Genomic DNA, 14,023 nt, shown 5'->3' with positions numbered 1-14,023 from the left:
GGCGCCCTTTTTTACTACCTGCAGAAGGACTTACCGCGATGGCTCACTGTGGTTTTGTTTTTGTTGCAGCAAAATCCGTCAAGGTGAAAATCAAGCTCAATAAAAAAGACGAGAAAGGCCGGGACAAAGGCAAAGGCAAGAAAAGGCCAAATCGAGGAAAAGCCAAGCCCGTAGTGAGTGATTTCGACAGCGATGAGGAGCAGGAGGAAAACGTAAGTGGACCAGGCTTTGACTAAGGCCCAGAAGCCCTCTCCCCGCTTTCCCTTTTTCGTAACCCTCTTTATTTTCCAGAAATGGAAACACCAAGACTTGGGGAGATTTTGTTATTGAGGGATATGAACTAAAGCTGCATGATCTAGGACAAAGAATTGCGGGCTTTGTGTTTAGGGCCTTTTTCATTGTCTTCAAAAATGAAAAACTAGTCAATCGTGTTTCCTTTCCTCCTTTCTTAATCTTCCCGTCACTTCCCAACACAGTTTTCTCCATGGCAGGTTATTTTTCATGGTGGAAAAATTCAGGAGCACTTATGGAGCCAGGCCCTGAAAGAATTACCTTCCCATATGATCCATAATTAACGTTTCTCTTACTTGCAACATAGCCCAGAAACCAGGGCCAAGGTTCCATGTGCTTACCTCCAGGTCATAGTAGCAAACAGCAGAAGTTGAATTCAGACTCAAACAGTACAACACCGTCCCCAAATTCTGGAGGCAAGTGGCATTGCTGGCAGAAACTTCCGCCACCGGCCTTGGGAAATCCCCTCCACTTATTCACTTTCCAGAAGACCTCAGGCTATCACTCGCCCCCCTCTTTTTTCTTCTTCTGGACAGAGAATTTAACGTTTTGGTCCGTGTGCTGCAGGGCACCACCATTTGGGTCTGATGAAAACATTTGAGAATTCTTACCCCAGCCCCACACCCAGCCTTCACCCTTGGCCCAGGCTTTTCGAATACATTTAAAATGTTGTGTTTTCTTTCGAAGACGTCCCCGTGAGTAGACCTCCAACGTACGGTACTTTTGCCTCTGGTGAATTTTCTAAACCCATAGTGTTAAGAATTATCAGCCTTGAACTTTTCATGCCACAGTGAAAGCAAGCAAGACAGATGGTGGGAATTCCTTTGGGATTTCCCAGCGGGGGCTCCCCTTTTTAGCTTGAATTCCTCACAAGCGTCTCGCCATCTTGACACAGAACGAAGAGACTTGGGTTGACTGTTTCCAAAATGTCGTGTCTCTTCTGCCTTGCCCTCGGGATGGTTTATTGCTTTTTTCTTAGGTGTCATTTCCTTCATTTTGTCTTATTTTTAGGAACAGTCAGAAGCAAGCGGGACTGACGATGAGTGAGGAGTACGGGCCTTTTTTTCCTCGGTAGAACTGAGTTCCTTCGTCCCCTCTCTCATTTCTGCCCAGTGAGTTCATTTGTCCTATGGGCCCTGGGTTGTTTCTATAGCATCTTCATCTATAAACTAGCTTTAGGATAGTGCCAGACAAACATATGATATCATGGTGTAAAAACACACACATACACACACACACACACACACACACAAATATTTGTAACATATTGTGACCAAATGGGCCTCAAAGATTCAAAGATTAAAACAAACAAAGCTTTTGATGGAAAATATGTGGGTGGATAGTATATTTCTATGGGTGGGTCTCATTTGGTAACGGTTTGATTGTGCCTGGTATTACCACCTGTCCAGATGAGAAGATTTTTTTGTCTTTTTGTAGCACTGATAACCAGGAGAAGCCATTAAAAGCCACTGGTTATTTTATTTTTCATCAGGCAATTTTCAGAGTTTTTATTTGTTCGGTATTGTTCTTTTTGTTTGTTTGTTTACACTGTGGTACATATAAGCAACTTTAATAGGTGATAAGTGTACAGTAATTAGACTTCACCTGCATAGACATTTTTCCATTTTATGCTCTATGATCTGAAAAAAAAATGCTTTTGAACTGTATACGATTTATGTCTACTGTAAACATTGCTGAATTTTTTTTTTTTGCTCTTGATTTCAAAACAAAGTTTTGTTGAAAACGCTATTGAATATTGCAATCTCTCTAGTGTATTGGATGGCTTCCTTTGTCAGCCCGATCTCCTATGTTACTGATGTGTATCGTCTCCTTCTCCCTAAAGTGTACTTAATCTTTGCTTTCTTTGCACAATGTCTTTGGTTGCGAGTCATAAGCCTGAGGCAAATAAAATTCCAGTAATTTCCAAGAATGTGGTGTTGGTGCTTTCCTAATAAAGAGACAATTTAGCTCCACCAACACTGCCTCTTGTTTTTTGAGTTCTAGGGGATTGAAACCGTGGTGCCTGAGAGAAGGTCTCCTGCAGAGGGCTGGGCAGTCTCTTACTCCGGAAGGCTTGTGGGGGTGCGGGGGGGGGGGGGGGCGCGGAAAGACCTAGAAAGCTGGTCTCCTGGAATGAACCAGGTTTGTCTCAAGGGAGAGCCCATTGCTTTCATGACTTTAATCTCAAGCAACAGGAGACATCTGGTGCCATGGACCAAGCCACACTAAGCCCCTGCTCACCCTTTTCTAGTGCTTTAAATTCTGTTTACTAGCCAGATAATCTATATGGTAATACAGATTTACAGTGTAATATGGTATGTAATACATATATATTAACATCTCCTGATTTTTCAAAGATTTCACAGGTGTTCAAGAGAACAAGACCAATTCCATGCACCCATATACTCTCCTGCTAAGATTCAACAACAGTCAATATTTTGTCCCTCTCCTTTTTTTTTTTTTTCATTAAACCACTTTGAAAATAAGTCCCAGCCATCATGACACTTCACCCCTAAGCACTTCAGCACAAATCTCCCAACGATTCAAGCCATCTCCTGGCTCCCACAATCCCACTTCCATTCCCAAGGGAATGAGCAGTAGCTTCCTAGTATCTCATGGGTAATCTCAGTCCCATTTCCCCAACGGTCCCCAGATTGTCTTGCATTTATTTGTTCGCACAAGTTTTCAAAGAATGCCAGAACTTCTTCTCTTATGGACCTCATTATGACATGGAAAAGGTTTCTCTCCTCTCTAATGGGTCGACGAATTAGAACTGCCTAAGGAGAATGCCACGATTCTTGCTTTCTGAACGTGAAGAATCACCAACGGCTCCTACTTGGAATCCTGAAGGAAATCTGACCGTCACAAAATGCATCCTCCTGAGAAACCCCTTTGTCCCTCTAAGTGTCCACTCTGATGTCTGACTTTCCAGTTAGTCTGATCGTTACAGTGTGTGTTGAGTTTCCTTTTACTCTTTGTTTAGAGTTTGCTGGCCACAGAAGGATTGGAGACTCCCATGTAAGAATCAACTGTATTTGATTTTGTTACTGAATGGTTTGGTTTCAGTTCAAAGAGAAGAGTCTCATTTCACTGCTACCATTTCTGTTTCCAATACTTGATGGACAAATTGCAATCTCTTCTCAGCCTCGGAGGCATTGCTGTTCTGAAGCCATCCAGACCACTGCCTTTATGCTTCAGAATTTCTGTTGTGGAAGAATGTTCTCTCGTTCTTATTCCCCAGTCTTAGGTGGGTTGTTCTCCCTGACTCCAGCAGACAGGAGAGGTGGTCCACAGAACAGTGGTAAGGTGGTAGGGAGAGTGAGCACGCATTAGCAAAAGGTAAGCCATCCTACACTGGGGTGCTGCTGACTTTTTATCCTCATCGTGACCGCCATTCGGTTTAGCTCAAGTAGCTGAGCCCGTAGGTGGGCTTAGTTCTTTCTACGGTCTGTGGTTTACTAGGAATGCAGGAAGGAAGCTAAGACTATAGAGAAATGTACTGGATCCCTTAATGGGTTTATTTAATTATAGGAACTTTGTGAAGAAGGCATTTTTTTTTCAATTTATTTTTTTTAATGTCTACTTATTTTTGAGAGAGAGGGAGAGAGAGAGAGAGAGAGCGCGCATGAGTGGGGGAAGGGCAGAGAGATAAAGAGAGACACACACCATCTGAAACAGGTTCCAGGCTCTGAGTTGTCAGCACAGAGCCTGACAGTGGACTCGAACTCATGAACCCCAAGATCATGACCTGAGCTGAAGTCGGATGATCAACCGACTCAGCCACCCAGGTGCCCCAAGAAGGCATAGTTCTCATTCCTCTTTTACAAGTGAGGATCATGCAAACACGAGACTGAATAGCTGTGGCCAGGGCACCAAAGCTGAATTGGCAAGTGAGACTCTGGCTCCTGGGCCTATGTTTCATGCAGCTTCCCCACCTCCCCAGCAAGGGAGATACGGAACTGGTCTTGTTGATGAGCCCCGCACACCCATTTGCTCTGCGCTGGCTCACACAGCCAGGCTTACCCATCAGTCTTGACTCAGTTCTCTAGACCCCCTGGCTTAACTGGAACTTGCCTCTGGGACCCCATTTCCGGGGCTGGGCTCCTCTACTACCCTGCCTCTTCCTTCTCTGTGACAAGCCACTCCACAAGGACCAGGACCTTGTCCCTTAGACCCCAGCGGATGCGGACGCTGCTACTGCCTCCAGGCGATTCTGATGTATGTTCCAGCTGAAAAAGCACCACTGGCTCCATCACCTTCTCAATCTCTATTATTTCCCTCCCGGGCAATGATAGGAGGCCATGTTGAACCTGGTCTTGATGTACATGATTGGTACAGGCATACACATCCATCACCCAATAGCCATTCTAGTAAAATCAACATAAATGAGAATAAGTGAAAACGCCAAGTATTTGCTCCCTGTCTGACACAGCTTTCCTGTCATCTGTGTGACCAGGAAGCAATCTTCATTTGTGCTTGACTTGAACCTCATTCAGACTGATAACGTGTAATACCTGGGGAAATGTTTTTTGGTCTGCTTAGCAAAAGGATAGAGACACATTCTTCCCTTATGAATAAATGTAGTTCCCATGAGAATTTGATAGTAACAGTCAATCTTCCTGTGCAGGTATCTTGGAAGAATAGCCAAGTCCATTCCTCTTCCTAAATTTTATTCAGTAAGAGCTACATCAAGCCAGATAAAGCACAGTTTCTGCCCTTACTCCTAGATACTGTCCGAGTGTATGAATCTCAGTGTTTCAATCACTTAGGGAGAGACCATCAAAAATGATGAGGCGCGGTATGACAAACGATGATGGATAGGTCTAGAATTGCTAGAGGTATGCCCAGGTGAGCTGTCCTCATCACAGGTGTGGTTTAGGACATCGGACTTAATGGAGAGTGGAAGGGGTGTGTTCCAAATGACCGAGCCCTTCATGTAAGAGGGTATCGTTTTCTGCATCACTTTCAGTAAGGATTTTCCAAAGGGATTTTCTAAATTGAATAAGGCAAAAAACAAAAAAACAAAAACCTAAGTCAAGAGTATGGGGAAACCAGTTTCCTGTTTATAAACACTGGGTTTTATTATGCACAAGAAAGAGGCCTTTGTGAACCCTAGAAATGCTACAAAGCAAGGCTCGCTGTGAGATTCTAAACTTCAAAGAGAATGAATGCAGAGTCCCACCAGCAAATAGATGTATTTTTAAAATTCTCTTCCCAAAGCTTTAATCAAAGTTCACTATAAAATGGACATGTGTCCACCACAAATAGTGAAATAATACCCCCAAAAATTTAGAATTCACCCCCACGAGGGAATCAGCAATAACAGCCTGATGTTCTCGTTCACATAAACCCCTAGGGTCCTATATACTGTCAAAGGCTGGCTCCCCAGCTATCACCAACATCACCTGTTAATAAGACAAGCTGAATTCATCGCCTGGTGCGGTAAGGGAGAGGGCCACCTTGATGGAGCTTTGGTAGTTTGAAAGGGAAGGTCAAGGTTGGATTTTATGGAAATGTGATCTAAGGTACATCAATGTGGGGATTTGGTTAGAAGTGCATAAAGATCATGCTACAATAAATCAGGATCAGGAGAAGTAGTAAAGCAAGGATTTCGAGTGGAGATTCAAAGGATCTTAGGGCACATAGATCACATTTGGTGCTTTGTTAAAGAGAATGTGTCTTTCAGGAAGTTCACGTAATGAACAATAGTTATTTGCTTGGACAAGAGTCTCCTTGAATACTAAGAGTGTGCTAATGAGGACCATAGAATTTTAAAGTTTTTTTTTCTTTTTTTTTAGAAAGAGAGGGAGAGAGCGCACATGCACACACACGTGAGTGGGAGAGGGGCAGAGAGAGAGAGAGAGAGAGAGAGAGAGAGAGAGAATCTTAAGCAGGCTCCACACCCAGTACAGAGCCCAACATGGGGCTGCATCCCATGACCATGGGATCATGACCTGAGTTGAAATCAAGCGTCAGATGCTCAACCAACTGAGCCACCCAGGTGCCCCTAAAGTCCATTTTAATGTTGATAGTAAGCAGCAGGGTGGGGGGTATATGTGTAGATGTTCCTATTTTTTATTATTTTTTAAAATAAGATACTATTCTCTGCAACTTGCCTTATTTTCTTCCAAGGCAACAGAGATTAAACTCATTTAAATTTTTTTTTTCTGGGGGTGCCTGGGTGGCTCAGTCGGTTAAGTGTCCGACTTCAGCTCAGGTCATGATCTCGCAGTCCGTGAGTTCAAGCCCTGCGTCGGGCTCTGTGCTGACAGCTCAGAGCCTGGACCCCACTTCAGATTCTGTGTCTTCCCCTCTCTCTGCCCCTCCCCTGCTCATGCTCTGTCTCTGTCTCAAAAATAAAGCATTAAAAACAATTTTTTTAATAAAAAATTTTTTCTGTAGTGTAAGAACGTTTTCCTGTTCATCTTAAAAATTTTTTTTCTAATGCTTATTTATTTTTGACAGAGAGAGAGAAAGAGTGCGAGTGGGGGAGGGGCAGAGAGAGAGGGAGACACAGAATCCGAAGCAGGCTCCAGGCTCCGAGCTGTTAGCACAGAGCCCGAAGCGGGACTCAAACTCACAGACTGCGAGATCATGACCTGAGCCGAAGTTAGACGCTCAACCGACTGAGCCACCCAGGCTCCCCGTTCCTGTTTATCTTAAAAGGAATATATGTACATTGTAGAAAATGCAGAAAGTGAAGGATGTACAAAGGAAGAATTCATTGACATACTATCATCCAGAGAGAAGTATTTGTTTCTTGTCTGGCATGCCAGGAGCCGAGAAGTCCTCTCTCCCATTCACACAACAACAAAGAAGCTGAACACACTGAAAATCAACGGCTCCTGTTAAATGTATCAGAACCGAAGTCACAGGGCAAACCACTGCCTCTAACAGTGAGGAGAGCGGCAGATATGGAGAATCACCACTGGCTTCTCTGTAACAAAAGGCCAGAAGCAGCCTAGGAAACCCTAATGTGTAACTAATGAACTGCTGGAGGCTCTGTCTGGACAAGTTTGCGAGTTAAAAGCACCAAGGGAGGGGTGTCTGGCTGGCTCAGTGGGTTAAGCATCCCACTCCTGATTTCAGCTCAGATCATGCTCTCACACTTCATGAGTTCAAGCCCCGCATCTGTCAGTGCAGAGCCTCCTTGGAATTCTTTCTCCCTCTCTTTCTGCCCCTCCCCAACTCTTGCTCACTCTCTCTCAAAATAAATAAATCAACTTAAAAAAAAATACCAAGGGATCCAGTGTTAGTAGGGCCCCCACACTTGCATGACTTTGACCTCCAGCAGCCCATCAGTATCTCACTTTTCTCTTGGGCTTTGAGCAAAAAGAGGGGGAAGCAGGCTCCAGGCTCTGAGCTGTCAACAACAGAGCCCTGACACGGGGCTCAAACTTGGGAACCATGAGATCATGACCTGAGCCAAAATGGGACGCTTAACCTACTGAGCCACCCACTCGCCCCAAAAAATAGCTGTTTTTAAATATGCTCAGAATATTCTGTTCTTTTTAACAAGGCCTGTTCTCAACAGAAATGATTTTACTGGAGCCTAACCAACATGGAAGAAGGCAAACACCCAACTCCAGTGTAGGCTAGCCTTCATGCCTCTCCGATGGGGGGAAAGCAATCCAAGGTAGATCAAGGTCACAGTCCTAGGGTCACAGGTGCCCTAAAAGACTGATACTAGACATTGATTCTGTATCCTGCAACTTTGCTGAATTCACGTGTCAGTTCTAGCAACTTTTTGGTGGAGTCTTTCGGGTTTTCCATATAGATTATCATGTCATCTGTGAAAAGTGAAAGCTTGACTACTTCTTTGCCAGTTTGGATGCTCTTTATTTTACTTTGTTGTCTGATTGCTGAGGCTAGCACTTCCAACGCTATGCTAACCAACAGTGGTGAGAGTGGACATCCCTGTTGTGCTCCTGATCTCAGGGAAAGCTCTCTATTTTTCCCCACTGAGGATATTAGCAGTGGGCTTTTCATATATGGCTTTTATGATATTAAGGTATGTTCCTTCTATTGTGACTTTCTTGAGGGTTTTTATTAAGAAAGGATGCTGTAGTTTGTCAAATGCTTTTTCTGCATCTATTGATAGGATCACTATGGTTCTTATACTTTCTTCTATTAATGTGATGTATCACACTGATTGATTTGCAAATACTAAACCAGCCCTGCAGCCCAGGAATGACTCCCACTTGATCACAGTGAATAATTCTTTTAATATACCTTTGAATTCGCTTTGCTAGTATCTTGTTGAGAATTTTTGCATCCCTGTTCTTCAGGTTTATTGGCCTGTAATTCTCCTTTTTTGTGGGGTCTCTGGTTTGGGAATCAATGTAATGCTGGCTTCATAGAATGAGTTCGGAAGCTTTCCTTCCATTTCTGTTTTTCAGAACAGCTTGGGAAGGATAAGTATTAACTCTGCTTTAAATGCCTGGTAGAATTCCCCTGGGAAGCCATCTGGCCCAGGACTCTTATTTGTTGGGAGATTTTTGATAACTGATTCGATTTCTTCACTGGTTATGGGTCTGTTCAAATTTTGTATTTCTCCCTGTTTGACTTTTGGTGGTGTGTACATTTCTAGGAATTTGTCTATTTCTTCCAGGTTGTCCAGTTTGTTGGCATATAACTTTTTCATAGTATTCTCTAATACTTGTTTGTATTTCTGTGGTGTTGGTTGTGATCTCTCCTCTTTTGCTCATGATTTTATTTATTTGGGTCCTCTCTCTTTTCTTTTTGAGAAGCCTGGCTGGAGGTTTATCAGTTTTGTTTATTTTTTCAAAAAACCAGCTCTTAGATTCATTACTCCATTTTTTTTGGATTCTATATTGTTTATTTATGCTCTAATCTTTACTGTGTCTCTTCTTCTGCTGGGTTTGGGGTTTCTTTGCTGTTCTCTTACAGTTCCTTTAGGTGTGCTGTTAGATTTTGTATTTGGGATTTTTCTTGTTTCTTGAGATAGGCCTGGATTGCAATGTATTTTCCTCTCAGGACTGCCTTCGCTGCATCCCAAATGGTTTGGACTGTCGTGTTTTCATTTTCATTTGCTTCCATATGTTTTTTTAATTTCTTCTTTAAAAAGTTGCCTGGTTGACCCATTCATTCTTTAGTAGAATGTTCTTTAACCTCCATGCGTTTGGAGGCTTTCCAAATGTTTTTTTGTGGTTGATTTCAAGTTTCATAGCATTGTGATCTGAAAATATGCATGGTGTGATCTCAATTCTTCTATATGTATTCAGGCCTGTTTTGTGACCCAGTGTGTGATCTGTCTTAGAGAATGTTCTGGGCACATGTTCTCCAATGTTTACAGCAGCACTTTCATCAAGAGCCAAATTATGGTAAGAGCCCAAATGTCCATCGACCCGTGAATGGATAAAGGAGATGTGGTATATACCTATATAATCGAATACTGCTTGGCAATGAGAAAAAATGAAATCTTCCATTTGCAACAACATGGATGGAACTAAAATCTATTATGCTAAGTGAAATAAGTCAGTCAGAGAAAGACAGATATATGTTTTCACTCATATGGGACCTGAGAAACTTAACAGAAGACCATGGGAGAAGGGAAGGGGAGAAAATAGTTTCGAACAGAGAGGGAGGGAGGCAAACCATAAGAGACTCTTAAATACAGAGAACAAACAGGGTTGATGGCGGGGGGCAGGGTAAGAGGGAAAATGGGAGATGGGCCTTGAGGAAGGCACTTGTTGGGATGAGCACTGGGTGTTGTATGTAAACAATGAATCACAGGAATCTACCCACCGAAGCCAAGAGCACATTGTATACACTGTATGTTAGCTAACTTGACAGTAAATTATATTACAAAAAAAAAAAAAAGGACTGAGACCAGAGCACAGGGCTGGGGAATGGGGTCCCTCACCCAGCACCAGAGAGAGAGGGAGACAGGATCCCAAGTAGGCTCTGTGCTGACAGCAACGAGCCTGACACAGGGCTTGAACTCACGAGCTATGATATCATGACCTGAGCCACAGTCGGACACTCAACCAAGCCACCCAGCTCCCACATTAGGCAACATTTTTAAAGTCTGTAGGGAAACCCAAAGATAACAAAGGAGACAAAACAAGGACACCAGAGGGAAATGTAGCCCCTGACACCTACAGCTACAGCAAACAATGAACACAGGCAGATAAACCTGAAATGTTACATCAAGGCCTATTTCCCTAGTACATCATTACTTTTTTCACCTAGTACATTATATCCTACTTGCAACAAAGAAAATGACAAGGCACACTAAAAGACAAAACACATTTTGAAGAGACGGCATCTGAAGGAGACTAGATATGGCAAAGATGTTGGAATTATCAGAATTTTAAACAACTAATTAATATGGTAAAGGCACTAATGGAAAAAGTAGGAAACATTGCAAGAATATGAGTAATGTAAGCAGGAAGATGGAAATTCAAAAGGAAACACTAGAAATAATAATAATAATAATAATAATAATAATAATAATAATAATAAAAACACTAACAGAAATGAATCCCTTTCACAGGCTCATTAGTAGACTGGTCACAGTCATAGAAAGAACCACTGAGCTTGAAGAAATGTCAACAGCAACTTCCAAAACTGAAATCCAAGGAGGAAAAGAATGAATAAAACAGACAACAGTCAAGAACTATGGGACAATTAAAAAGATGTAACATATGCATAATGGGAATACCAGAAGGGAAAGAGAAAAAGGAACCGAAGAAATATTTGAAGCAAGAATGACTGAGAATCTCCCAAAACTAATGACAGACACCAAGTCCAGGAAGACAGATCCAGGAAGCTTAAAGGAAACCAAGCAGGTTGAATACCAAAACAAAAAACAAAAAACAAACAAACAAAAAAAAAATCTGCACTTAGGCATATCATATTCAAACTGCAGAAAAATTAAAGACACAGAAAAAAAAATCTTGAAAAAGCCAGAATGTGGGGGGACGGGCAGGGATAATTTACCTCCACAAGAACAGGAATTACATCAGAAGCTCAGAAACTATGCCAGAGACCAAAGTGAAATAGTTACAGTGTTACAAGAATCACCAACCTAGCATTCTGTGTCTCCCTAAAATTATGCTTCAAAGGGGAAGGAGAAATAAACACATTCTCAGACAGCAGAAGTCGAAGGGGGTGGTCTGCTATACAAGAAACATTAAAGTAAGTTTTTTAGAGTAGAGGAAGACCATACAGGTCAGAAACTTGGATCTGTGTTAACGAAGGTAGAGCGCTGGAAAGAGGAATAAATGAGGGTAAAACAGAAACTTCATGTTGCTTATTCTTCACTGATCACACAGGTAAGAGTTCGTTTGAAATCATAATAGCAACAATGTATTCCAGGATTATAGCTTATGGAGAAATGAAATGAACGACAAAATATTCTAAGGGGTGAGAGGGGGGAACTGGAAATACTTGGCTATAAAATACTTGCACTGCCCATGTAGTGGTATCATGTTCTATCAAGGGGGACTTGTCTTAGTTGTGTATGTATATTGTAAACTCTCGGGCAACCGATACCAGAGAGAATCACTCTTCAAGTTCATTTCCCTTACATTTGCTCCTGTCTATGGACTCTGCCCAGATTTAGTAAGATCTAATTCACACACACACAGTAAAACTTGCCCATTTTAACAGTAGGGTTTTGGCATCTTCATAATCAAGATATGAAACATTTTTATTATCCCCCCAGACTCAGGAAACCACTGATCTGCTTTCTGTCCCTGAAGTATGGCCTTTTCTAGAATCTCATATAAATGGAAGACACATTATGTGGTCTTCTGTTTGATTTCTTTCATTTACTGTAATATTTCTGAGATGCATTTATGTTAAACAAGCATTTTGTGCCTTTTTATTACTGAGTAGCATTTCATTATATGAATATCTCACAATTTGTTTATCTCTTCATTATGTGATGGACATTGGGTTGTTTCCAGTTCTTGGCTATTATAAATAAGGCTGCCGTAAATATTGGGGTACAAATATTTGCATTGACATGTTTTCAATCCTCTTAAGTGAACAGAGGAATGAGATTGTTGGATCTATGGTAAGGATTTTAACTTTATAAGATCAAAGCCACTGGATATCTGTATGAGGGGAAAAAAAGAACTTCGACCTTTATGCCTCATACCATACACAAAAATTAACAATGAATCAGAATGGATCTTAAATTTAAGAGCTAAAATATTATATTCATAAAAGAAAACAGGACAAAGACTTCTTCAATGGGACACTAAAAGCATGAACCCTAAAAATAAATGTTGATAAGACAGACTTCTTCAAAATTAAAAGTTTTTGCTCTGTGAAAAACTCAGTTAAAATGACAAGGTAAGTCACAAAATAGGGGAAAGTATTTGGAAGCAGGTATCTGAAAAAGAGCTTGTTTGAGGAATAGGCATAAAGATCTCGTAGGATTCATTAAAAAGACAAACTATCCAGCGGTGCCTGGGTGGTTCAGTTGGTTGAGCTTTGACTCATGATTTTGGCCCATGGCTCAGTTTTGTGGGATCGAGCCCCATGCTGGGCTCTGTGCTGACCATGGAGCCTGCTTAAGATTCTCACCCTTTCTCCCCTCCCTCCTTTTCTCTCTCCCTCTGCCCTTCCCCTTCTCTCTCTTGAAAGAAAGAAAGAAAGAAAGAAAGAAAGAAAGAAAGAAAGAAAGAAAGAAAGAAAGAAAGAAAGAAAGAAAGAAAAGAGAAAAAAGAAAAGAACTATCCAATAGAAAAGTAAGTAAGAGGGGCGCCTAGGTGTCTCAGTCAGTTAAGCATCTGACTCTTGATTTCAGCTGAAGTCATGATCTCACGGTTCCTTGAGTTCGAGCCCTGCATCAGTCTCTGCACTAACATTGCAGAGCCAGCTTGGGATTTTGTCTCCCTCTCTCTGCCCCTCCCCTGCTTGCACTGTCTCTGTTTCTCTCAAAATAAATAAATGAACTTAAAAACAAAAGTAAGCAACAGACACTTCACAAGATATGTATGAACACTCCATAAGAATATGAAAGAATGAGAAGATGTTCAATATCCCTAATCGTTAAAGAAAAGCAAAATAAAACTACAATGAAATGCCACTACACACCCGCTAGAGTGGCTAAAGTTGAAAAGACAATGGGAAGTGTTGACGGGATCTCAAGTAGTTGGAACTCCTGTGTTGCTGGTATGAAGGCAAAAAACTTTGATACTCCTGATTTCAATAGCTGTAGGATATCCCAATGAATGTGTCATAATTTAGATAACATTTACTCTTCTAATAGATACCTGAGTTGATACTGGTTGGAGTTAGGCAGCGAGGGGGGGGCGCATTATAAATAATTCTAGAAAATCATTACACTCACTGTGACTATCATTGTTCTCTGTATTTTTAACAACAAATTAGCAGAATGACATTTAAATCATTGCTGAAAACATTTCCCATCCAATTACACAGGATTTTAATAAAATTAAAGCTAAAGTTGATTGCTTTCTCGGTCATGTTTATGCTGATCAGTTAGTTAAACCAAACCTACCAGGCACTTATGTTCATGGCAATATTTTCATCTTCTTTTTAAAAGGCCCTGCAAAGTTGTTTTGCCTTTTTTTTGGCCCTCAAGCCCTTAATTTTTTTAATATTTTTTCCTTTTTCAAAAAATTTTAGAGAGAACGTGGGCAGGGGAGAGGGGCAGAGGGAGGGAGGGAGGGAGGGAGAGAGAAAGAATCTTAAGCAGACTCCATGCTCAGCAAAGAGCCTGACATAGGGC

At 41.6% G+C, this 14,023-nt stretch overlaps 1 protein-coding gene across 4 annotated transcripts in view; it reads left to right on the top strand.

The window, feature by feature from the left end:
* The window catches only part of SMARCA2 (SWI/SNF related, matrix associated, actin dependent regulator of chromatin, subfamily a, member 2), a 180,653-nt gene extending 178,389 nt beyond the window's left edge, over positions 1 to 2,264 (top strand). For all 4 annotated transcript variants that reach the window (XM_042912649.1, XM_042912646.1, XM_042912647.1 and 1 more), the window contains 2 exons: positions 70 to 212; positions 1,303 to 2,264. In XM_042912649.1, the coding sequence (XP_042768583.1) occupies positions 70 to 212; positions 1,303 to 1,338 (179 nt within the window). In that variant the 3' untranslated portion in view covers positions 1,339 to 2,264. The remainder of the gene's footprint in view (positions 1 to 69; positions 213 to 1,302) is intronic.
* The last annotated feature ends 11,759 nt before the right edge of the window (positions 2,265 to 14,023 follow it).

Source organism: Panthera leo, chromosome D4 (genome assembly GCF_018350215.1).
Source record: "Panthera leo isolate Ple1 chromosome D4, P.leo_Ple1_pat1.1, whole genome shotgun sequence".
In the NCBI taxonomy this organism is placed as follows: domain Eukaryota; kingdom Metazoa; phylum Chordata; class Mammalia; order Carnivora; family Felidae; genus Panthera; species Panthera leo.
Note: the sequence above shows the minus strand (reverse complement) of the source record. Positions and strands in the feature narration are given on the sequence as shown.